At 43.3% G+C, this 26,154-nt stretch overlaps 1 protein-coding gene across 2 annotated transcripts in view; it reads right to left on the bottom strand.

Annotated features, from left to right (window-relative positions):
• Window positions 1-26,154, bottom strand: part of LOC132821010 (proteolipid protein DM gamma) — a 195,307-nt gene that overhangs the window by 29,384 nt on the left and 139,769 nt on the right. For both annotated transcript variants that reach the window (XM_060833479.1, XM_060833480.1), the window contains exons 2-3: window positions 8,385-8,571; window positions 2,546-2,702 (exon numbers count right to left, since the gene is read on the bottom strand). In XM_060833479.1, coding sequence (XP_060689462.1) covers window positions 2,546-2,702; window positions 8,385-8,571 — 344 coding nt within the window. The remainder of the gene's footprint in view (window positions 1-2,545; window positions 2,703-8,384; window positions 8,572-26,154) is intronic.

The raw sequence follows: 26,154 nt of genomic DNA, 5'->3' as shown, positions 1-26,154 counted from the left end.
GTCTGCAGGCTGACTTGGCAGATATCTGGCATCCCCTGATGGATTGCTATTACTTGCTATTTTGAGGGATATATTTACCCTGCACTACCCCCCACACCTTCCCGCCGTTAAAGGCATATAACGGACACAACGATAAGGAAGCATTCAGCACTTTGAGCCTGACTGTCATTCATTAAGTTCAATGCTAATCTGACTATGGCCCCACTTCCCTGACTAACCCCTACCACTCGTACCCTTTGACTCCCTCGGTTGCCAAGAGTCTGCTTACTTCTTTCTTTAAAATATTCTGTGATCCCGCCTCTACCACTTTCTGGGGAAGAGAATTCCACCGAATTGCAATTGTCTGAGGGAAGGAAATTCCCTTCACCTCCATCGCGGATGGAAGACTCCTTTTTAAACCATTTCCCCTGCTTCTAGTCTCTCCCACAAAGTGAAAGATTCTTTCAGCATCCATTCTGTCACGTCCCTTCAGGATCTTACCTGTTTCTATAAGATCGTCTTATTTATTTAGATTTTAGAAGGAAGAGATAGCCAGCCTGCCATAGCCAATTCCTGGGATGAAGAAGTTAATTGGAAGGAATAAGTAACTTTCTAACTTAAATACTGTTTAGCCCAACCAATCAGTTTGCTCCAATGGCTCATTAATTGATTCATTTTTGAATCTACCCCTTTCAAATGTTAAACACATCTGCTTTGATTTTTTAACTGAAATACAGACAATGTATATAATTGCTTTTTATTATGGCTGTCCCCTTCCCCCCCAGAAATGTACAGCCTCCTAATTCTTGTAATACAACATCAAAATGAGGATTAGAACTTGTGGCTTCCCTCAATGCACTCGGGTTATGAAGCAAATTTTGCCTTAAGTCCAGACAGCATTTCTTTTCTCCATTTGCATTAGCTTTTTTTTAAAGATAGTAACCTCTTTAGTGTGTAAGGAACAATATATTATTTTCTTTATGGTCTGGAATGGAGGTCATACACTGCTATATCACTAATATACTTGGGCAGTTTGCAATTTCAAATCGAGTGGGATTGCAGGATGCATGTTTTTAGCTGTACAAGATTATGTCACTTTTCGTGGAGTGACTTTGTTACATTATGAGATAAAGTGGAAGCAGGAACCTGAAAGTTAAAGGAAAATCTGCTTGATGACAGCCCGCAGGTTGGTTCACCTTAATTACCTCTAGCCTACCCAACACATCTTCCCTACTTATGCCAACGTGATCCAGAATAACCAAACTTCTATCTCAAGATTCATGTTCCTCTCTTCAGTGATCACTGATGTAAAGTAATCATTCAGAATCTCACCCATTCTCTCAGGTTTGACACACAGCCTTCCTTCATTATCCTTCAGTGGACCAATCCTTTCTCTAGTTACCCGCTTGCTTCTTATATAAGAATAAAATGCTTTGGGATTCTCCTCAATTCTGCTCGCTAAAGCTATTTCATGGCCCCTTTTAGCCCACTTGATAAATAGGGAAGAATATAGTGTTTTAAATATTTATTGCCCTCCAGCTCATCCCCTTAAGTTTTTGGTTGTTTATTTTTTTCTAAACTGATAAGGCTCGAGTCCTGGCACATCATTATAAGGGGAGATTTGAACTGTCTCATGAATCCCACAGTAGACAAGTTATCCGAAGGTCCCTTAATACCCTCTGTACAAAGAAAACAGTTAGTGGGTCTGTGTGAGGAATTAGAGTTAGTGGACATCTGGAGGTGTCTACAACCTACAGGTAGGGATTTTATGTTTTTTTCCAATCCGCATTGATACCACACTAGGATTGATTTTTTTCTGACCCCTGCAGAAACAAGTCCTGATGGGGACCTTATTGACACAACATTTGTCCCCTTACAACGTGCCTATAATTGCCAATGTAGTGAAAGATCCATAAAGGTTTTAAATGGGAACTTTCCAAATGGTGCTTCTTTAAAAACTGCATTTCAATTAAAAAAAAGACTGGAATAATATTGGTGAAAATGAGATAAGTGTGGGAAAGCTCTTCCAACTCATCAAAAACAGCATGCATATTCAGTTTGAGACTTGTGCTTTTGGAACAGTTTTCAACTTCACGTTGCCCTTTGTTACTCTGCAGTGTTATTCTACGCTGGCTGCAAAGCAGAAGTGGATGGGGGGGGGGGGGGGGGGGGGGCGTCTCCCAAATTTTATCGCATTGCACTTTTGGAGATTAAACACTCAAATTCGCAGATCATCAACGCTGACTGTGCTGAGGCACCTAATGGAATCGTAAAATCACACGCCTACTCACTTACAAGCTAATACTAAATTAAATTTTTAAAAAATCTAGGTCTTACTTTCAGCAGTTTCTGAACTAAGCACTTTCACCTTAGAAAAGTGGATTTGCATTGCAAGTATGAGACGCAGATTTCAAATCTAAACACTAGTTCAAAATGACCATCTGGTAAAGCAATGCAATCATGCTCAACATTCATTTTGCCAAACCGAGTCCTTTGCTGTAAACTCATAGCTCTGTCTGTCAGGTATACACAGAATACCAACACAAAGATAGCCCGTTGTTCATACCATTCCACTGATGCAGCGTCCACACACAGTGGTCTTGAACTCGCCATGAATTTCCTTAACAGCGCTTGTAGTGTAAAACCCTTCTGCCAGAAGGATTATGCCATAGAGGAAGAAGAATGAAGCAATTCCATAGATGACGTACTGCATCATCTGGATTCTGAAGAGAGTGGAAGAGGTAAATGTCATACATTACAGTGCAGACCTTTCCAAGCTGCAAGTCTGGAAATAAAAACAGGCTTTCACATTAATTTTCAACAGATGAATGAAACCAAGAGTTAAAAAGAAAGCAAACTGACAAAATTACAGGAACCTTTGATCACGGATTCAGAGTGATGCCAGAAAACTGAAATGTTGGAAGATACGCTCTCCAAAGTGAGCCAAGGTAATGGCTAAGTTGTGGAAAACTACAAAGCAAATTGTTCATGCACGGAAAATAAAAAGTGCTGGAGATCACAGCGAGTCAGGCAGCATCCATGGAGAAAGAGCAAGGTCACGTTTCAAGTCTAGATAACTCTTCATTTAGACTTGAAACATTAGCTTGCTTTCTCTCCATGGATGCTGCCTGACCCGATGTGATCTCTAGCCATTTTTGACTCTAGCATCTGTAGTAATTTGTTCCTAAATGGTTAATACACTTATCTTACAATTTGTTTGATAGGCACACATTTGGAATCCACTAAAATCACAAAGATAAACTGAAACAATGCATTAACCATTCATATAGCAGTACTGTCGAATTTCTCGACCAAGTTCCTGCTTTTTCACTGGTTTCGCTTGCTGCTGTTTAGAATACAGCTCATTTCATTAAATGGATAGTGTTGCAATAGGAAGTGAGAGGATTTGCACAAGGATGTGCTATCATCCTTACTTATCCCCGTTACAAAACTTCACCTCACATCCGAAACAGCAGCAGATTCAAAGCATTTTTCTACACACTGGGGCACCTAACACATTTTGAGCAGCGGACTGGTGATGATTAATCCAAAAAGTATAATACAGTAAGGAATCCTCCATGGAATGTGGAGGAAACAGTCTGGATGAGAATTAAATTATTTAACACCTCACAATTTTTCAAAACGGAACATCTTTGATTTAATTTCAAAATCATCCTTTTCTCTGCAAATCACTTGTAGATGACAAAATGTTGTATTTATATAGCACTTTCCTTTCTCTCTCCATCCAGTGTCTTCATTGTCTGAGGATTACTTAGTAGGGTAGATACCATAATATCACCATGAGGCAGGACACAAGAGCTATATCAGCCAGTACAGGAATCGAATCCATGCTGTTGGTGTTATTCTGTACCACATTCTTAACTATTTCAGGGAAAAGATCTCTTTTCCTCGTAACTTTAACATAGTAAAATGCCCCAAGCAGCCAAACCAAAAATTAACATTGAGCCAAAAAAGGAGACATTAGGGCAGGTGACTGAATGCTCAGACACTGAGCCATTGTCAACATTGGGTGGCATGGTGGCTCAGTGGTTAGCACTGCTGCCTCACAGCACCAGGGGCTTGGGCTCGAATCCCACCTTGGGTGACTGTCTGTGTGGAGTTTGCACATTTTCCCTGTGACTGTGTGGGTTTCCCCTGGGTGCTCCGGTTTCCCCCCACAATCCAAAGATGTGCAGGTCAGGTGAGTTGGCCACGCTAAATTGCCTACAGTGTTAGGTGCATTAGTCAGGAGTAAAAATAGGGTAGGGGAATGGGTCTGAGTGGGTTACTTTTCGAAGGGTCGCTATGGACTTGTTGGGCCAAAGGGTCTGCTTCCATACTGCAAGGAATCTCATCTAATCATCTAATCAAATCAAAGAGATAGGTTATACTGTAGACCACCTCGACTTGCTGTTATCTTTATTGCTGCAGGCCACCCCCTTGACACTGGGGACAAATCAACAGAATTCACAGTGTGCAAACTGGAACAGATTGAATAACAGGAGATTGCTCAATGTCTCCGTAGGGTTATTTAGGAAGAAGTATATGTTAGGTTTTGTTTCCCTTTCATTTCAAATCAAAACATCACAAGATGAGGAGGTAATTAAGCTACAACTGCTTTAAAAATAGCTCCTTTTTCCACTTTGTCACTTCTATTAAAGTAGAAGTCTTCAGCCATGTCAACGGTGCATGTACATACAATTGGAGCAGTCATATACAGAAGAATAATATTCCACAAATAAGCATGATGGTTTGTGAGGAGAACTGAACAACATATTACACATAAGCCTCAGTCCATTACTGAACACTTTGACAAATGGTGAACTGCTGAACTGCATGGTAATTAGACAGGGGCGTAGCTTTATACCCAAAGGCTTTTATGTTCTGAAGAAAATTGCATCTTTAACTAACTTCCCTGCAGCTTAACTTAAATCACCTTAAAACATTTCCAGAAATAGCCAGGGATCCACAAAATGCCACGCCAAATAAATTCCTCCTGTTCAGCTCAACTGCTTCCATAACCAACTCTAAAAATATGGAACAACGAGGTCAATCCAATCCAGATCCCAACGCACAAAGAACTACAGCAAAAGCAGACTCAGAACGGGACAGCAATCCACCCAAATGTGGCTCTGGGAGGAGTGCAAAAGTAAGGCAAACCCAAACAAGGAGACGGACGTCTGGCTGGGCTACATTCCAAACCCCCATCCTCCTAGCAGTCGCTCTCAAGTACGAGGCAGAAGAGGAGGATGGAAGGGGGGTGCCAATGCCAGGCTGGCACTAGCATTTCAGAGGGCAGCAGTGGCAAGAGGGGCATTCCCACGAATAGCGGAATTATTCTTGGCACAATAGCTTCCCGAGTTTCCTCAGGAGTGGGACCAGCCCTCTGGAGGAAATCCAGTAAAAGAGCAGCGAGCAGCTCCCTGGAAAAAGGGGCAGTTTTGAGGATTTTCTGGAGAAACGTCTGCTGGGGGCTGCCCAGGTGCATGGAGACATGGAGACCCACGGTCCCAGTTCAGTCGGTACCTGAGACAATCAGCCAAGGAAGACGGCATTTCCAGTTTCCACATGGAACAAGGTCAAGAGGGGTAAAGGGAATGGCACAGCCTGGAGTTCAGTAGGCATTGTGAAGCAGTTCTGATTGCCAAACTACCCAGTGCACGGACTGACCACCTTGAGATTTCTGCGCTGTGTGAGGAAAGCAGGCTTCATAAATGTTACCAGCCCAGCAGACTGCTCCTCCTTCCTCTCTCATCACCCTCAAATCCTAGCTTCCATCTCCGATCTGCCAAACATTAGCTTCCCCGACCAGAAAGCAGCCACTCTCCCACTCCCAGGACTGCACGTTCCTGCTCTGTTCCCAGGTTTACTGAGCTCAGGGCTGCATTCACCGCTCTAATTCCAAATTCAGATTTACCGAGGCCCCAGAAATCCAGGGCATACAGCAGCATTCCTACCTCTAGCTTAGGCGGGAATCATTCAGAAAAACCATAGTTTCGACAGAGCTGGAATGTGACCAATGCTAATTTTAACAATGAAGTTTCCAGGGAAGGAACTATCGGTTACTAAAGAAGCTAGGCAAAAGTGAGTACGTCAGATGCTGGAGATTAGAGTTGAGAGCGCGGTGCTGGAAAAGCACAGCAGGTGAGGCAGCACCCGAGGAGCAAGAGGATTGACGTTTCAGGCAAAAGCCCAATGAAGTTGGGAGCCTTGGGGTAGAAAGATAAATGGGAAGAAGTAGGATCGGGGAGCAGGTAGCTGAGAGTGCAATAGGTGGATGGAGGTGGGGGTAAAGGTGATAGGCCAGAGAGGAGGGTGGAGCAGAGAGGTGGGAAAGATGGACAGATGGGACAGGTCATGAGGGCGGTGCTCAGCTGGAAGGTTGGAACTGGGATAAGATGGGGGAAGGGGAAATGAGGAAACTGGTGAAATCCACATTGCTGCCCTGGGGTGGGAAGGTCCTGAGGTGAAAGATGAAGCGTTCTTCTTCCAGGCATCGGGGGGTGAGGGAGCGGTGGTGGAGGAGGCTCAGGACCTGCATGTCCTCGGCAGAGTGGGAGGGGGAGTTGAAGTGTTCAGCCATGGGACGCTGGGGTTGATTGGTGCGGGTGTCCCGGAGATGTTCTCTGAAGCGCTCTGTGGGTAGGTGTCCTGTCTTCCCAGTGTACAGGAGACTGCATCAGGAACAATGGATACAGTAAATGGCATGTGTGAACGTGCAGGTGAAACTTCACTGGATGTGGAAGGCTCCTTGGACAGAGGTGAAGGGGAGGTGTAGGCGCAGGTTTTGCAATTCCTGTGGTGGCAGGGGAAGGTGCTGGGAGGGGAGGGGGGGGGTCATGAACCTAACGAGGTAGTCGCAGAGGGAACGGTCTTTACAGAAAGCAGATGGGGTGTGGAGGGAAATATATCATTTGCGGTGGGGTCTATTTATATGTGGTGGAAATGGCAGAGGATAATGCGATGTACACGGAGGTTGGTGGGGTGGAAGGTGAGGACCAGGGGGGTTCTGTCCTATTTGCGGTTGGAGGGGTGGGTTTTGAGGGAAGAGGTGAGGTACATGAATGAGATGTGCTGGAGGGCATCATCAACCACATGGGAGGGGAAATTGCAGTCTATAAAGAAGGAGGCCATCTAGTGTGTTCTATGGTGGAACTGGTACTTCTGAGAACAGATATGGCTGAGTCGGAGGACTTGGGAATACGGGATAGCATTTTTGCAGGAGGTAGGATAGGAAAAGGTGTAATTCTGGTAGCTGAGGGATTCGGTGGGTTTGTAGAAAATGTCGGTCACTGCTGATGGAGATGGAGAGGTCCAGGAAGGGGAGAGAGGTGTCAGAGATGGTCCAAGTGAATTTAAGGTTGGGGTGGAACGTGTTGGTGAAGTTGATGAACTGTTCAACCTCCTCGTTCCTGATGAAGGGCTTTTGCCTGAAATGTCAATTTTCCTGCTCCTTGGATGCTGCCTGACCTGCTGTGCTTTTCCAGCACCGCTCTGATCTTGACTCTGATCTCCAGCATCTGCAGTCCTCACTTTTACCTAACCTCTTTGTTGGAGCTTCTCCCAGTGCTGCAGATTCCCTGCTGACAGATGTTTGATTGGATAGCCACAGTTTTAAATCAGGAATTAAAATTAAATAAACTAAATTAAGTATTCATGGGATGTAGGTATCACTGGCTAGGCCAAGATTCTTTGCCCATTCTAATTGTCCAGAGGGCAGTTAAGAGAGAACGAAATAACCAAGAGTTTGGAGTCAAATGTAGGCCAGACCACTGAAGGACAGCAGATCCCCTTCTCTAAAGGACAATTAATGAAGCTGTTGGGTTTTTATAACAATTGATAGTGGTTACATGGTCATCATTAAACTGACTTTTAATTCCAGACATTTTTTAAAAATTGAATTCAATTTTGCCATAGTGGGATGTGAACACATATCCCCAGAACATTGGCCTGGGCTTCTGGATGACATGTCTGGTGACATTACAAGCTCAGACATTATACAGTTATGTGGATGAGCCCACTTGTGTACGGCTTTCAGGGCTTGCTGGGCAGTTGATAGAATGTGATCTCCAAAAGGGCAGAAGGGATTTACAGAACATCTTTGTTAATAGAAAATGGAATTTGACTTATTCAGCCACTATAGATCAGCAGCCATGATGTTCCTCCTAACATGGTGCAAATGCAAAACAGCCAATCCTCTGACTGGCCACGGGTAATACCACAGGAGATCGGCTCCTTTCTTCAGGGTGAATAATGGTTCAGACTCTGTTATCAAGCAGTGTGTTCATTCAAAATGGGACACAGCAGGAAGCCACTGCACCAACTAATCCTAAGTACGGGTTTTCAGATAAAGTTAAAGCAAAGAGCACTGGAGGGACTGTGCCGGACAAGTTTTACATACTTACACATCAGTCAGCAAGGCATGGTCACCAGAGTTGAGAGAGAAGTATAGGGACACAATCTTTTCCACCTTGGTTAGAGCCACATGGCCACAGCCGCAGAACAGCGACACGCCAGAGAAACACAGAATCGTTGCCAATAGCGATGCATACGGAACTCCTCCAAGGCATTTGATACAGCACTCGAAACAACCTGAGGACAGAAGAGAGCACAACAGTAAATGGGAAGCTCCTCCATAACTAGAAAGACCTCCCCAGTCAAAAGATGTTCCTGCATTTTTCTGGAGATCCGCTAATTGCACAGAAGTAATTCGCTTAGGTACAGAACATATTCATTCAGATGGCAACTGTACTATTCAAAGCACCTGATCATAAATAATCTATTTTTAAGCTGTTGACATAAATCATGTGCAAGTAAAATTCCTTTGCTCACCAAGAGTAATAGCATCATTGCTGACATTCGAAGATAATCAATCTTCTCCTTCAAGTTTGTTCTAAGTAAGGTTTAAAACAGTACTGGAACATTATGGCGGCACGGTAGCACAGTGGTTAGCACTGCTGCCTCACAGCGCCAGAGACCTGGGTTCAATTCCCGACTCAGGCAACTGACTGTGTGGAGTTTGCACATTCTCCCCGTGTCTGCGTGGGTTTCCTCCGGGTGCTCCGGTTTCCTCCCACAGTCCAAAGATGTGCAGGTCAGGTGAATTGGCCATGCTAAATTGTCCGTAGTGTCAGGTAATAGGGGTATGGGTGGGTTGCGCTTCGGTGGGTCGGTGTGGGCTTGTTGGGCCGAAGGGCCTGTTTCCACACTGTAAGTAATCTAAAAAAAATGACTAGGCCAGTTGGCCCAAGACGCTTGCTTTGCCATCTAACTGGACTGAGATTGACCTATAATTACCACATCATCTCCCTGCTTGAACTCCATATTCCTTTCTACCTAAGAAAAATGGATCAATCTCAGGTCAGAAGAATCCCATGAGGCCTACAGTATAACCTCATGCTCCTGGCAAAGAGTACTACCTATGATTTTCTAACCATGAATCTTATAGGATGGGGAATCGCAGATGGTATAACCACAATTTCTTGAGATATTCACTCTCGTGATCTTTCCCACTTTGGGGAATCAGTTGTGAAACAACATAAGAGCTCACAGATTATCTTTTCCCCTAGTGATGGTGAAACACCTTGCTGTATAAATTTATTGTCTGCACTGAGGAACCAGGTTGCTGGTCCAGACCAGGATGGGCTAATAGAGTCAGAGTCTGAGATGTACAGCATGGAAACAGACCCTTCGGTCCAACCTGTCCATGCTGACCAGATATCCCAACCCAGTCTAGTCCCACCTGCCAGCACCCAGCCCATATCCCTCCAAACCCTTCCTATTCATATACCCATCCAAATGCCTTTTAAATGTTGCAATTGTACCAGCCTCCACCACATCCTGTGGCAGCTCATTCCATATACGTACCACCCTCTGTGTGAAAAAGTTGCCCGGTAGGTCTCTTTTATATCTTTCCCCTCTCACCTTAAACCAATGCCCTCTAGTTCGGGACTCCCCCAACCCAGGGAAAAGACTTTGTCTATTTATCATATCCATGCCCCTCATAATTTTCTAAACTTCAATAAGGTCATCCCTCAGCCTCCGACACTCCAGGGAAAATAGCCCCAGTCTGTTCAGCCTCTCCTTATAGCTCAAATCCTCCAACCCTGGCAACATTCTTGAATATCTTTTCTGAGCCCTTTCAAGTTTCACAACATCTTTCCAATAGGAAGGAGACCAGAATTGCACGCAATATTCCAACAGCGGCCTAACCAATGTCCTGTACAGCCGCAATATGGCCTCCCAACTCCTGTACTCAATACTCTGACCAATAAAGGAAAGCATACCAAACACCTTCTTCACTATCCTATCTACCTGTGACTCCACTTTCAAGGAGCTATGAACCTGCACTCCAAGGTCTCTTTGTTCAGCAACACTCCCTAGGACCTTACCATTAAGTCCTGCTAAGATTTGCTTTCCCAAAATGCAGCACCTCGCATTTATCTGAATTAAACTCCATCTGCCACTTCTCGGCCCATTGGCCCATCTGGTCAAGATCCTGTTGTATTCTGAGATAACCCTCTTTGCTGTCCACTACACCTCCAATTTTGGTGTCATCTGCAAACTTACTAACTGTACCACTTATGTTCGAATCCAAATCATTTATGTAATGCATATATATTTTCCATTTCTTCACAGTGGAGTGTCCTGCTTCCAAATGTAGGTCTAGACTAGAAACAGCGTAATCCTGAAAGCCATGAGGTGGGGTTTGAATAGGACCACAGGGGCTTTTGGATTATTTATTAAAGGGTTTCTAGAGGGAACCAGCTGAAGTTACCAAATTCTATATTATGGAGGGTGCCACAGATGCACTATTGATAGGCCACAAGCGAGACCCCTCTAAACTCCAGTGGTCTTCCACAAGGGTGTGCACAAACTTAATGTAAGTGTCAATCTCGTGATTCCATTTATTTAAAAAAAAGTTTTGCATGTTCCCATATGAAACGCAAGGCACATTGATGCCTATGTTATGTTAAACATCTCTTCAGTCTTATTGTAACCCTGGACGATAAGAGACTGGCAAACCTGGTGTTATATCCAGAGGTTGGAAATTCCTGCTTTGGAAATACCCTTGGTGCATTTCTTGTGTTCATCCATTGAAAGTTCCTATGTTCACATTGGAAACAACTACTGCCTGTGCCAAAAGCAGTCCATGGGCAGGTCAAACTGCTATGCTGGGATATGCAGCTCAGGTGTTAGGACGCTATCTTCCATCCTTCCCAGTCAGAATCTCAGTCTTAGCCACTGGCATGTCAAGGAATGGGAGGAGTGGAAACTGAAGAATGGTTTCCCTCAGTTCACATTTGCAATCCTCCCCCAAGCCAACTTTAACCCAGTATATCTTGGCACACATACTTCCAACTAAAAATAACACATGACACAGCGAATTCCACAAACAAAAGTGGACTCAAAATTAAAGCCACTTTTCTGTGTTCAAGAAGATTTTTTAAGCCAGTTCCCTGGAATTAGCCAGATGTATGGTGACTAGTGGAGAGGAAAAAGCAAGATGAGTGTCAAAACATTTTCCTGCAGTGTAGATTCCTTTTATTCCACACTTTTGTCACAACTGGTATCGGACAGGTATAACCTCTGTCAGCATTGTTGCACATTTGCAATCAGAACCATTCTGTTGTGAGAGTTCTCTGCTCTGTTATCCACTTCAGGGTAGATTTGTTGCCACCACTGTCTTTCAGGATAGGGATCTATCGGTAAGGCCTGGTGTAGCAGTGGAAAACCACTTCGTAGTCTAAGAAGAGGCCATCATCTTAAATAAGATGTAGTATATTGCATGCTAGCACCTCAGGACAAATTACAGTTATGTGATAGACATTGTTGCAGAGACTATGAGGAAGACCCAAATGGTACATCTCACTCCTTCAAAATCCTAAGGTGTTCTCCCACCAAATCTGGGCCATCATGAATAGAGGGCGATCCTCAGCATTAGCCCTTTCAGACCCTTGTACAACAAGTGCTAGATTAAAGGCACTGTGGTTTAGACAATATAAGAAACAGCCAGATAATGCAGATTGTGCCAGTGAGATTACAGCTAGTCAGAAACTGTTGTGATTATAAACATTGTATACTGATTGTTACAGGGCAAAACAAGAGTGTCTGAATAATGGAGTTAGATTTGGAGAGAAAACAACACATTTGTTGAAAATGGATGATCATGCAAAAATCATTTCAGAGCACTGCAGATGTTGGTAATGTTAAATAGAAATGGAAAATGCTGGAAATGCTCATGCAGTTTGGCTGCATTTGAGAGAGTAAAACAGAGTTATAATATCAGGTCCATAGAAAGGTTACGTGAAATGTTAATTCTGTTTCTCTCCCTTTAGTTGCTATCAGATTTGCGGAGCATTTCCAGTTCTTCATATTTGTATAGAAATCTGTATCGAGATATCCAGATAGGAATTCACCACAATCTCCTCGAAACGGGAGCCAAAATCTCAGTATTGTTACATGAATTAACAGCAGCAATATTTCTTTTGGAGTCCACATTACTCATCATTAATACAGAACACATTTACATTCTGACAGATGCCGAGATTTCAAAAATGCAATTAAACCTATGAGATAGCATCTACTACCAACATCTTTAACATACTATCATTTGTAATCAGCTCCCGGATCTATAATTGCTCCCATTCATAACCTATTCAACATCTGTAACAACTCCTAAAATGCAGAACCAAATTCCAAAATCTGTCATCCACTCGGACACGCAATTTAAAAAGACTGAATTATCTGGTTCTCTCGATACCAAAACAGATCCTCCTCTTCCCCTCTCACCCATAAACCTGTTTATCTGCTGGGGAAAGGAGTCACACTCTGAAAGGACCAATGCTGAAGAGTACATTAGACACTGCCTAATATGAAGACGACACAGGGACTCAAGGAGGTGTGGGAAAACAACTTCAGGTCTGAAAGAAATAAGACTTAGCATCTCCCTCACAATCTCAGTATTCCTCAGTCATTTATCACATCAGTGTAACTTGTGCCTGGTTGTTACCGTGTAATAAATTAGATCATGTTTAAGACAAGAGCCTCCTCTTGTTAGAACGCCAGGTAGTTTTCCTCTACCACATCAAATTGACCAGACCCAGTAGTTTCCTATTAACAAAGTGGATGACAGCAACAAATCTACCAGATGGATTTTACCCAACAATGAGCTGCAGTGAAAATCCATCTTACGACATTAACCTTGACTCACTTCCACATGATTGCTTTACCAAATTCTGTTTCTAGGTTATGCCTGGGAGCTGATTATCTAATCAACAATAAAAATGATTGTTTCTCTTCTTGTATGTCTCTCTACAAAAAATGTTTTGTAACTGTAATGGAAGACAACAGTGATAAAACTGATCGCCAAGTCTGATGGTGATAAAGGAAATCAATACCAGTCATGACAGGAATACTACTGAACGCTCACTAATTACTATTACTGATAAATACAGTATACAAACTAATATTGGTTATCACATCCACACTATAGCACACATTCTGTAAACTTTAGTTTTAAACAGAGAATATCAAATTACGATTTGTTTATGGATTAATACAAATAAGAAAATATATTCTAACTGGCAATTATGCAACAAATCCTGAGCAAAAACACAGCAAAAACAGGAGTCCTGTACAGAGAGAAAGGTCATCTTCTATTCAAGAAGTCTCACAGCAACCATTTAAGGAAGAATAAAGGTTTTCTCCCCAGTGTCCTGGCCACTGTGTATCCTCTACACCAACACCTGAAACAAAACTATGACCTGATTGTTTATATTATCTGTGGGATCTTGCTATGCTCAACCTGGCTGCTGTGTTTGGCACATTCACACAATGACTGCACCTTGGAGTGCTCTGAAGGTAAGAAAGCGCAACATAAATACTTATTCTTGTTGTGATAACACTGCGCATGTTTCTGTACAGATTATGCTGCTAGTTGTAAGTTTACCACGAATGTAAAATACAGAATTAATGACAACCATATCCAGGTCACAGCACATTTCTTCTTCTTCTTCTTGATAAATGCGAAGTGATGCATTTTGGAAGGTCGAACTCGAATGCTGAATATAGGATTAAAGACAGGATTCTTGGCAGTGTGGATGAACAGAGGGATCTGGGTGTTCACGTACATAGATCTCTGAAAGTTGCAAACCACGTGGATAGGGTTGTTAAGAAATCATATGGTGTTTTGGCTTTCATTAGTTTAAGAGCTGCGAGGCGTTGCTACAGCTCTACCAGTCCCTGGTGAGACCACACTTGGAATATTGTGTCCAGTTCTGGTTGCCCTACTATATGAAAGATACAGAGGCTTTAGAGAGGGTGCAAAGAATATTTACCAGGATGCTGTTTGGACTGGAGGGCTTGTCTTATGAAGAGAGGTTGACTAAGCTCAGACTTTTCTCTCTGGATAGAAGGAGGAGAGGATACCTGATCGAGGTATGCAAGGTAATGAGAGGCATGGATAGAGTCAATAGCCAGGGAGTTTTCCCTAGGGCAGGATTGACTAGCATGAGGGGTCTTAGTTTTAAGATATTAGGAGAAAGGTGTAGAGGAGACATCAGTGGAATGTTCTTTACGCAGAGTGTCGCAATGCATTGCCAGCAGCGGTGGTGGAAGCAGAGTCATTAGGGACATTTAAGCGGCTGCAGGATATGCACATGAATAGCAGTGAATTGAGGGGTGCATAGTTTAAATTATTTTATTTTACATGAGGGTTAACTCTCGGCACAACATTGTGGGCCAAAGGGCTTATTCTGTGCTGTACTTTTCTATGTTCTATGTTCTAGACATGTTACTACAATGAAGTTGCTCCGCTGCCCATTATTGTGGCATCTCTGATCGGCAAGAACTTGATTTTGAAGACAATAACTCTCCTCTCCATTCTTTTTAGGGACTGGATTGAGAGCACCCTTCCAAGAACGTCTCATTTACCCTTTTGAAATGCTGTTAAGATTTTCATTCCATTAGTTTGACTAGATTTGAACCCAGGTCCTAAAGTTAGAAGGCCAATGTCTAGCCTACTCCATCAATCCGCCTGACAAAGGAGAAGTCTTCTCAAAGAGAACTTCATCTTGTCAGTGAGGGAGTTACAGCGACCGAAAAGGTCTCAGGTTTAAGCTTCAGGTCATGACCTGTCTTGTTCTTAGCTGGGCCAGAGGTGAGAGCAATAGAATAGGTCAGCGTGCCTCTGGGCAAGAAAGCAGTAACATGAATTGGCGCAGTCAGATATATAGCAGTGCTAAACAATGCTACGTTAGCCCTTGGATTTCACTAAGCAGGGATAGATGCTGCACTAATCCCATTACAGCTAGTTTCTGAATGAATCTCTGGTTGCTGTAGAAATTTCAAACCAAGGCAACCCCACTCTCAGCTTTCAGACAGAAGGGAAAATCGAGAGAAGATTTGTGACCGCACACCGGAGATCTCCAGCAGCTCTTATATACTGTTTCGAGAGCAGACCACATGCCTCCGTTATTCTCAGACAGCAGGTACAGGGAATAAGAGAAATTACAAACCAGGAGGGGAAACCTTCTCAAACACCCCCACAAAAACAAAAACCTGACCCTCACTTTGCGGCCTCTGCTAAAAGTCGTAAACGTCTGGGGATTGGATGGGGAGTGGAAAAACAAACTGCAAGTGAAACAGCCTAAATCAGTCAAATAGCTGTGAGAGAGAGAGAGTGTGTGTGTGTGCATGTGTAGGTGTGAGAGTGAGAGAGACAGAGAGAGAATGTGTGAGAGTGAGTGTGTGAGTGTGAGCATGTGAGTGTGTGCATGTGTATGTGTGAGTGAGAGACAGAGAGAGAATGTGTGAGAGCGAGTGTGAGAGTGTGATTGTGCATGTGTATGATCGAGTGTGAGAATGTATGTGTGACAGAGCATGTGTGTGACAGAGCGTGTGAGCACGTGACAGTATGCACGCGAGAGTGTGTGTGTGTGAGAGAGCAAGAGAGAAAGCGTGAGTGAGAGAGAGTGTGTGAGAGAGAGAGTGTGTGAGAGAGAGAGAGAGAGAGAGAGAGAGAATGTGTGTATGAACATGAATGCGTGTGTGCATGATTGTGAGTGTGTGCGCACGAGTGTGTGAGAGAGTGAGAGAGAGTATGTGAGTTTGAGAGTGTCAGAGAGTTTGAGAGTGTGAGAGTTTGTGTGTGAGAGAGAGCGTGTATGTGACAAAGAGTGAGAGAATGTGAAAGAGAGTGTGAAGGTGAGAGAGTTTGTAAGAGTATGAATGCGAGTGTGTGCATGAGTGTGAGAGTGCGCGCATGAGAATGTGTGAGTGAGAGAGTGTGTATGTGTGTGTGTGTGCATGAGTGAGTGAGAGAGTGCATAAGTGAGTGAGAGTGCTCAAGTGAGTGAGAGTGCACGAGTGAGAGAGAGTGTGAGTGTGCGTGAGCGAGTGTGCATGAGTGTGTGCGCATGAGTGAGTGCGTGAATGAATGAGAGTGCGTGAGTGAGAGAGCGTGAGTGAGAGAGCGTGCGAGTGAGTGAGAGAGAGTGCGTGACTGAGAGAGAGTGCGTGACTGAGTGCGCGCGTGAGTGAGAGGGCTCGCGAGTGAGAGTGTGCGCGAGTGAGTGCGTATGAGTGAGAATGTGATTGAGAGAGTATGAGAGTGTGTAGGTGTAGGAGTGTGAGCGTGAGTGAGAGTGTGTACATGAGTGCATGCGTGTACGTCTGTGTGTGAGAGAAAGCGTGTGAGAGTGCGTGCGAGAGCGTGTGTGTGTGTGTGTGTGTGTGTGTGTGTGTGTGAAGGACAGTGTGTGAATGTGTGTATAGTTTTGTGTGAATGTGAGTGTGTGCATGATGACAAAAATCACTGAACAACTGGGAAGTGCCTGTCAACTCTGATAAATATTGATTTTTATTTGTGTTGGAATAAAGTCTTGCCCGCTGGTAGTGCCAATCAAAGAGATCGGATGGATAACTCCGAGAATTTTCCAAACAGTGACTCGAAAGTTCACAGCCAGGACAACTCCAAATTAGTCAGCCAGGTGTACAAAGTCAGGAAATGATTTCTCACAAATAACCCACACAAGAATATTCTAGTGGCACCACAAGACAATTTGATGTGAACTACCATCAGTCTACAGTGCTTTGCAAATGGCTCCGTTTTTTTGTTTGCCTATCAAACACTTTTCCAACAAAGACAGTGGCCCCCTTTAAATCCTTGGGGGGAACAGATGTACAAGATTCCTTGAACGATTGTGCCGTGGTTGCAGGATTCCTATGGACACAATTGACCATAACAATGAGGTTACAGCATTCTGAAGGAACAGGGAGTTGAAAGCAGACTTGAAGGGAAACTCTGGCATTGCTTTTTGCTTGTTCCCATGGCCTTCTGATCTCTCACAATAATCCAGGCGCCAGAACTGAGCAAATCCCCAGCTCCTTCCAAGGAATGCAAGACCATACATTTGTTTTTTAATGTGTCACTATTTTAAGCACTGGGAAACAAAAGACTGAAAGTGAGGTTCTGCTGGTACACGGAGTTACACCGGGAAAATTAGATATACTAAAGGGCAGTTGAAACCAGGGAGTCTGAATTATCTATAACAAGCTGGTTTAAAGCTTAACCAATATAGCCAGGAAAGTTAAGTACAGGGTCTAGCTAGGGTGACTGTTCAGAAATTGCCAAACCTGTCCAGTACAGTATATCACTTTGAACAAATGAAGTAAAAGAATGGGCAAGCCCAAAAGAACAGTACTGGTCAGAAAGTCGGAAAACATGAAATCTGGGACAGCATTAGCCTACCCTTAACAGGATCTTCTCTTCCCTTCAAAATGCATTTGGAGCAAAATAAACCGTACAAAAATGATCAAGTGATAATGAATATCTGTTGAGGTAGAATTTCACAATACCGGAAGGATGCTATGGAATTAGGAAATCTGTTGTCTTGCAGGGCTGCGGTTTCACTCAGTGTTTGAATTCTAATTTTATAGACTGTTTCTTTTCTTTTAGATTTGTGTTGTGAAGCTAAAACTACAGCCCAGCTCTGTGAGAACTAAAACAAATCTATCTTGGGTCATCATGACTCTATAATTTTCCTTCCGTTTGGGTCAAACAGGGGATTTCTAAGATTACTCAATCTGGTGGTCTGAGAATACACAAGGGATTTAGTGCAAGGACTTCATTACATTGTCAAATAAAAGGGAGTTATGTAGGAATACCATATGACTGCTCAATGTGCAGTATAATAATGTGGGAGGGTATGGGTAATATTCTGATACTGGGAACCTCAGTAAGAGGTAGAGCTCAGCTTGGAGCGAGCAAGAAGAGTACAGCGGAAATAAGCAAAGGAACGACATGAGTTCCAGGCTAATGCAAAGTTAGAAATCACACAATATCAGGTTATAGTCCAACAGGTTTATTTGGAGGCATTAACTTTCAAAGCATTACTCCTTCATTAGGTGTGGACAACCTCCACAATCACCTGATGAAGAAGCAGCGCTCTGAAAACTAGTGCTTCCAAAACAAAACTGTTGGACCATAACCTGGTATCGTGTGATTCCTAACTGTGTCCACCCTAGTCCAATACCGCCATCTCTAAATCACTCTAACGCAGGGAGCTTAGGGAGTAGTGGAAGACAGGGAAAAAGCAGAGGGAGCTGAATGGACTGTCTCAATCTTGGTTTCAGAGTAATCCACAAGCAGCACACACTAAGTGGAGGAAATAAAATTCTCCCCTCAAGTAAGCAAGCTATGGGAATCCCATCCATTCTGATTACTCCTGGATCCTTCCTGGTTGCCAGCTTACAACAGGTATTGGCAGAAGCCAATATGGTAGATGCATTGTGATGGGTTCCTAAAGATAGGGAGACAGTGAAACAACGCAGATATGAAGTATATTCCAAGAATGAGAAAGATCCGGCAAATCCAATTTTTGGGTGTTGAGTGGTGTGGACTTGGGTGTTGGTGGGGATGATAGAATCAGTCACTAGTGTGGTGCTGGAAAAGCACAGCAGGTCAGGCAGCATCTGAGGAGCAGGAGAATCGACGTTTCGGGAATCATAGATCAGGCAGCTCAGAGGTCATTGAGCCCAATGAGTTTGTACCTGCAGCTCTTTGTAAAAACTATTCAATTAGCCTCACTTTTCGGTTCAGTTCCTTTTTTTGTCACTGTTGGATGTGGTTCTAGAATTCCTTAAGGCAACAGATTATAGTTCATAACATGGTGCTGTGTAAAAAAAAACTTCTCATCTAAATTCACTTCAATCAAAATGATTATTCTACAAACAGAAGGTGAGATAGTGATGCTTTCCTGATTTAGTTCTGTTAAAGGCTATACGTTAAAAGTTTACTTTTCTGACAGAACTGTTGTGCATTTCCAGTCTTATTTGCTCTCAATGCAGATTTCCATCTTATGCCATTGTTTTCAATTTTATTGGTAAGAGTCAATTTACTCTGTCAATATCTCTTCTCCTTCCTTCCTCTTATTTCCTTGAGCCCCTCCTAACAGAAACGTTCCATACAGAAATCACATTGAAAACTGATAAAGTCACTCAACACTTCCCTGCCTGAGGCTGCTGGGCCCCAAATTCAAACAAGAAACTCAAGTTAGAATGTGCCACATGCACAGAAAATGTGCGACTGAAGATGCAAACCACCTGTTCTGGGCAAGTGGAAGTTTAATTCGCATGCAAGTCGGAGGTTGGTAAACAAGAAAGGATAATGGGCTGATGGTGGCCCTGTTAATATACAAGCCGAATTCGGAAGATCAATATTATTGAATGAAAGGCTTCAGTTCAGGTTTCCTTCATAAACTGTCCTTTTACAGCAAGGGAGCTCTCTCTCTCTCACACACACACACACACAAGCTGCCTTCCAACACATCTCAACTACTTCCATCCATTTGATCTTCAATGGCCATTTTGTTCGGAAGTGACACTGTGCTCCTTTGTAAAGTGCTGTGGATTGAAAACATTCTTTTGTGTCCCGGCCTGCAAAAGAAGTGTTTCCATAGAAACTCAGTTACTAATGAGCTGGTGATTCGTTGGGACCTGGCCCCACAGCGTAGTTGTTGATGGTGGGTTTAAAGCTTTCACAGGAACAGGGCCTTGGTGGTGGTGGTGGGGGAGGAAGAGCAGCAACAAACAGAGGGGAAAAAAAAACAAGGCTTACGACAATTTTTGTGGCAGTGACCAATGTTTAGACACTGAACAACAGTTTGGAATATTTTGAGAGGGGGGAAGAGAGAGAGAGAGAGAGAGTGAGAATCCACGACACAAACTTGCTATCAATTTTTATTAGCCATGACGTGGAGAAGCATTGCTTTCAAATAAACCTGTTGAACTATAACCTGGTGTCGTGTCATTTTTGAACTTTTTTTTAGGATGGCGAAATATTTTTGATGAAGCAGATCTTTGAGAGGCACACACCACATTTTCCAGTCCTATGATCCTCCAGTAAGGAAAAGGAGAGAGGGTGGAAGGTTCCGGCTGGATGTACTGGTCCTGCCCATCAGCTTTAGAATACAGTCTCCTGGGCAGTAACAGCAACAGTGTTTGAATCAGTAAACGCTCAGCCCTGGTGGAGCACACTGAAGATGGTGTGGACAAAACCTTGTTCACACTGTTATTGTTCCTTACGAACAGGATTCAATTAGCTATCAGGCTGCGAAGGAGGTGGATATTTCCCCCAGCATCTGATGAGCTGTGTGCATTTGCTTGTGGCGCTTTATTGAAATGATTTCCTCTCCTGACCACAAACACTGCTGTGCTGCTTCTTAGCTAAGAGAGGTGAAATCTTTTGACCAGAAAATACTGCCAGATAGTAATCACTCCTTAACCCTCTCGCGCTCCATTTAAAATGCTCCACAAATCTGGATTTTTAATTTTGGTTACCTACCCTAATACCCCTCTGTGGGGCACACTGTCAAATGTGATGGCCTTAGGAGGTCTTACTATGTTAAAGTACACACAAATTAAAGTTGTTGTGCTTGAATCCAGACTTTATCTCAGGGGCCTGCTGTCACCAACCAGAAGCTTCCTGGAACAGCATAAAAGCTACCCACAGTGACTTCCATGGGAAAGTGCCCGCGCTCTGATTCCCGCCAGCTCCCACAACATCAAGAACACAACACATGAATAACCAAGTCTTTCCATTCTGCAAGACAGGCTACTCGAATACAGATAGGCAACAGCAGCACACTGCCCCCTTCCCACCAGGGTCCTTGCAGAAGTAAGAGGACCTTACACAGCCTTCTGGGCTCAATATCGATTCAGTACCTTTAGGACCTGAGCTCTCCCATGTCCTTATTCCAATTTTAGTATATGTGCTGCTGAAGTATTCCAACCCCAGCTCACCAGGCCTTGTTACCACATAGTCTGCTATTACATAAAACCCATTGATAGCTACGAACAATCCCCATTAATAGCTATTCACCTTTCCAGCTAGATTGTTATCCACTCCTTTGTCTGTCCAACTGATCTTCTCTCGCTTTGGGTTCTATCCCCACCTATCACTTACTCCTTACCCCTTTGCCCCACCCAATCTTCTGCACATTTTCCGACATTTTCCAAACTACCATCAGTTCTGAGGGTCACTAGACCCAAAACATTAATTTTGATTTCTGTCCACAGACTGGCTGAGCTTTACAAGCAAGTTCTGTTTTTGTTCCTTGCAGGGGTAAGGTAACTGGAGCTCAGAAACCTTCCAGGCTTGTGCTTGTCATTGACACTACCTCCATATATCCCCACACAATAAAAATAAATACATAAAACCCCAAATCTTATATCTTCTTGATATTCTTTCCTCTTGGCAACCAAGTTATTTTGGCAGAGAGGTTCATTCAAAAACTCACTGAAATTGTCCTATAATAAAATCCAAAAAAAGCTGAATTAGCCTCTCAAGGTATCTTCCCCCATTCACAACAGAAAACTTGTTACAATTTGTAGAAATCCTGTGGAACTACAATACATACTCCTTTACATTAAGAGGCACTGGCTTGATTTGAGTCTCTAAGCTACACTCACCAGGAATCAGACCAGACCAGGCCTTGGCCTTAGCCTTAGCCTTCATCATGAGTGAGGCATGAACTAACTTTAATTCAGGCCAGGCTGCACACAGCAGCAGTGAGGCCATCAAAATCAGGTATCATGGAGCTGCTGCTTGGTGTTAAATAACTATTGGGGACTGGTTTGGGTCAATGCTCCGAGAAGATTTCACAACGGGCCCACAAGCAAGGGATTAATTTAATGCGGTCGCTTTGAAGGAGCACTTTGAACCACAGTCTGAATGGAAGAATACATCATCATTGCGCTCTTGCTTACTTGCATGTACATTTTGTTGAGTTTTGTCCACAGAGGGAGACATTTCACTAACTGCTTCAAGCTGCAGTATTTAATGGCAAATTAAATGACGTAAAATCTAAGCTCTTTATAATATAGTGTCACATGCACACATCAGGATTGTTTAAGCCTGTATAAAGCCATGTGGAGAGATATCACAGCCAGACTGCAGTGTGCTCTTGGCGCTCAATATTCGATGAAGCCTTCGCTTCTGAGGAGCCCTGTACAGATCTGAAGTGCCACATAATACGAAAATGGTACAACAGGGAAATATCTATACACTCACTGTTCCTTTGCACTTGTCCCTATGATTACCCATCACAACAGTTTACCAGGATCAGTGGGAATGCAGTAGTGGCCTTTTATCAAACTTGCTGTAATGCTGACTTGGTACTGCTGCTACTGGGAATAGTTAACACTAGATCATATACAAATGTATACTTTCTGACAATTTTTTTATAGTGAAAGTGACAGAGGTAGTCAGAAATCGAAAGTCAACCCTTCTCCCTTTCCCTGCACCCCTGTAAAACAAACATGCATTTCCTATTTTCATTGTTTGGGAGTGTGGTCATGCCTGGTTTTGCACATACAGATTTTACAAGGTAGCTGGCTAGTTAATATCACCAGCTTGCTTCACTCAAGTGGGATTTTGGCACCCTGTACCGTGGAAACCAGAGCATGCACATTAGACCTGCTAAGAGCTGGTTGGAACATGTAGTTTTGTTTGGACAGTCAAATACCCCCTTTGGAGAATTAAGGTATCCCAATGGAAATGTTTCTGAGGCACCTTTGGGGGAAGGTGTCAGATACCCTTTAGGATTGATAAAGGTGAAATTAATTTTCCTGAAAAGAGCATAAATTGATTGGCACTGTCAAAAAACTGTCAACTAATGTTCAGAAAATGTTTAGACTTTAAACAAAAAGAAGTGTGATGTACTTCAGAGTGCCAGCTAAGATATGCCACCACAGGATTTGTGCTGTACAAATGATTTCCCAACCTGTCATTTTCAGTGGGTGCCTGTCAAGTGAGCAGCTTAATACATAACAATCGCATATAGAATACAAAGGTTCATGAGACATTTAGTGACTTAGTGAAATGTTTTCTTTCCTAACATGTTATTTTGCAGGAATTTCGGTGTACAGTATGAGGCCATTCGGTCCATCATGTCTACGCTGGTCAACAAAGATCTGAATATACTAACCTCATTTTCCAGTCGCTGGCCTGTAGACTTGGAGGTTATGATAATACATGAATCTCTAAACATTCACTAAACATTATAAGAGTTTCTAACTCAACTACCCTTTTAGGCAATGAGTTCCACACTTGCACCATCCTCTGGGTGAAAATATTATCTCCACAACTCTCTCAGCGCCAGGGGGTCGGGGTTTGATTTTACCCTCGGGAGACTGACAGGATGGAGTTTGCACACTGTCCCACTGTCTGCATGGGTTTCCTCTGGGTGCTCCAGTTGCCTCCCTCAGTCCAAAGATGTTCAGATTTCTATGATTATTAAGTGGTTTGGCCATGCCAAATTGCCCATAGAGTCTGGGGATGCGCAGGCTAGGTAGGTTAGCCATGGGAAATGCAGGTCATTATAGGGATAGGCTAGGGGGAAGGTGCGGTGGTGGGGTTGGGTCTGGGTGGGATGCTGTTTGGAGGGTCGGTCTGGACTTGATGGGCTGAATGGCCTGCTGCCAAACTGTAGGGATTCTATGATTCTAATAACTCCTTTTTCTTAGTTTAAATCTATGCCTCCCTCCCAGTTACAGACCCTTCTACTAATGGAGAAATGGTCTTCCTAACCACCCTATCTATGCCCCTGTACCTTGAACATCTCTATTAGGTCTCCTTTCAATCTTTACTGCTTCAAGGAAAACAACCCAAACTTATTCAAACTTTCCATAGCTCAGACCCTTCAGCCCAATGTTGGAAATCAAGATCCTTTTACAACTGATTTTTCTTAGTATATACTGTGTGGCATGAAATTTCATTGAATTGTTCCAGGACTAAACAAGTTGTCAAATTTTTAGCACATAAAAATTAAAGGAAAGGTCACAACAGCCATTGAGGTTGTAATGCCTCATCATACTAGTGTCAACAATTTACCTGGTGCTGTATGTACCTGACCTTCAGTATACTGTTTTGAAAAATTAGAAAGAATATTAAAGTAACTCTCAGTTAAAGGGGACAATGGCATGATGAGTAACTGGCCATAATCACTGGCTGAGAGAGAGATTTAAATTGGCAATTAACACAGCATAGATTACCAGCCTCCAAAATCAGGTACATCAATAGGGGATGGCGGGAGGGGAGACAGAGATGGTGCGAGAGACAGAAAGAGAGAGAGACAGACAGACAGACAGACAGAGTGTGCGTGACAGAGAGTGTGTGTGAGACAGAGAGCAAGGTAGAGGGGAAAATTCAGGGGAACGAGTCACCACGCTCTTGGGAGGAGACCGGGAGTTCCCCTACATTTGACTAAGAAAAGAACAATGGCTGTTAGTACCTGAGGCTACCATTGAAGACTGATTGATTGATTTGCCATGTCTACTTGTTACATGTATTTGTTACAAAGGCTTCAGGAATGAATGTTCTATCACCTCAAAACTGCCACGCACCCACCCGTCCATTCACCAGAAACTCAAACTTTCTGAAAATTGCTTACAAATAGTCATCTGCCTATATTAGATAATTGTGATCATGAACTCCCAAAAAACTAACACCAGGCAGCATTCTGGGAAATCCCTCTGCACCTACTCCATAAGACGTAGGAGCAGAAATTAGGCCATTTGGCCCATTGTGTCTGCTCTGCCTTTCGATCATAGTTGATAAGTTTCTCAACCCATTCTCCCACTTTGTCCCTGTAACCCTTGATCCCCTTGACAATCAACAACCTATCTACTCCAGTGCAATCACATCCTATTTATAATATGGTAACCAGAACTGCATGTAATATGTACTCTCGTTGGAACCTCATTCGTGTTTGTATAGTTCTGGCAAAACCTCGCAGATCTTCTTTCTATGCCAATAAAAGCAAGTATCTCATTCACCTTCCTATAACCAACAAAATATCTGTCTCCTACTACCTTCAGGGACATGTAGATGCGCACACCAAGATCCTTCTAATCTTCTAGGCTTCCCAGGGTCCTACCATTCAAGGTGTAAGCCTTTGGCTTATTAACCCACCCAAGTGCATCACGTCACACTTTTCTGATTAAGTTCCATTTGGTACTGCTCTGCCCAAGCTGATCAGTCCTTTGATGTCCTCCTTCAGTTTATGGCTATCCTCCTTGCTATTTAACATCCTACCACTATTTGTATCATCCCCAAACCTCTTGATCATACCTACGACATGTAAGTCCAAATCACTAATGTACATCTCAGCACCGACGAACCCCAATGGAAACAGACTTCCAGTCACAGAAACATTCCTCTACCATCAATCTCTGCTTCCTGCTTCTCGGCTAATGTTGGTTCCAACATGCCACTTTTACTTGGCTCCAATAGTTCTTCGTAAACTCCTGGCTGAGGTCTGTGTGGACCACATGAAATACATTGCCCTCATCACTAACCTATCTACCTCCTCAAAAATCTCAAAGTTCTTAAGTATGACCTTCCCTTAACAAATCCAAGCTGACTGTCCCTAATTAATCCAAGTCTCTCCAAGTGCAAATTTATTATGTCCCTCAAAATTCTCTCTTTTAACTTCCCTATCAGAGATTAGACTGACTAGTTTGTAAAGTTCCTGGTCTATCCCTTCATCCTTTATTTATAAAATAATGGACAGCTTTCGGCCTGTGGCCAGAGGGGATTCGAAATTTACTGCCTTGATATCTTCACCCTTGCCTTCTTCAACAGCCTGGGACACATCTGGTCTGGGACTGCAC

The sequence above is a fragment of the Hemiscyllium ocellatum genome, chromosome 12 (assembly GCF_020745735.1).
Source record: "Hemiscyllium ocellatum isolate sHemOce1 chromosome 12, sHemOce1.pat.X.cur, whole genome shotgun sequence".
In the NCBI taxonomy this organism is placed as follows: domain Eukaryota; kingdom Metazoa; phylum Chordata; class Chondrichthyes; order Orectolobiformes; family Hemiscylliidae; genus Hemiscyllium; species Hemiscyllium ocellatum.
The sequence above is the reverse complement of the archived record's forward strand: the minus strand, read 5'-3'. Positions and strand labels throughout refer to the sequence as shown.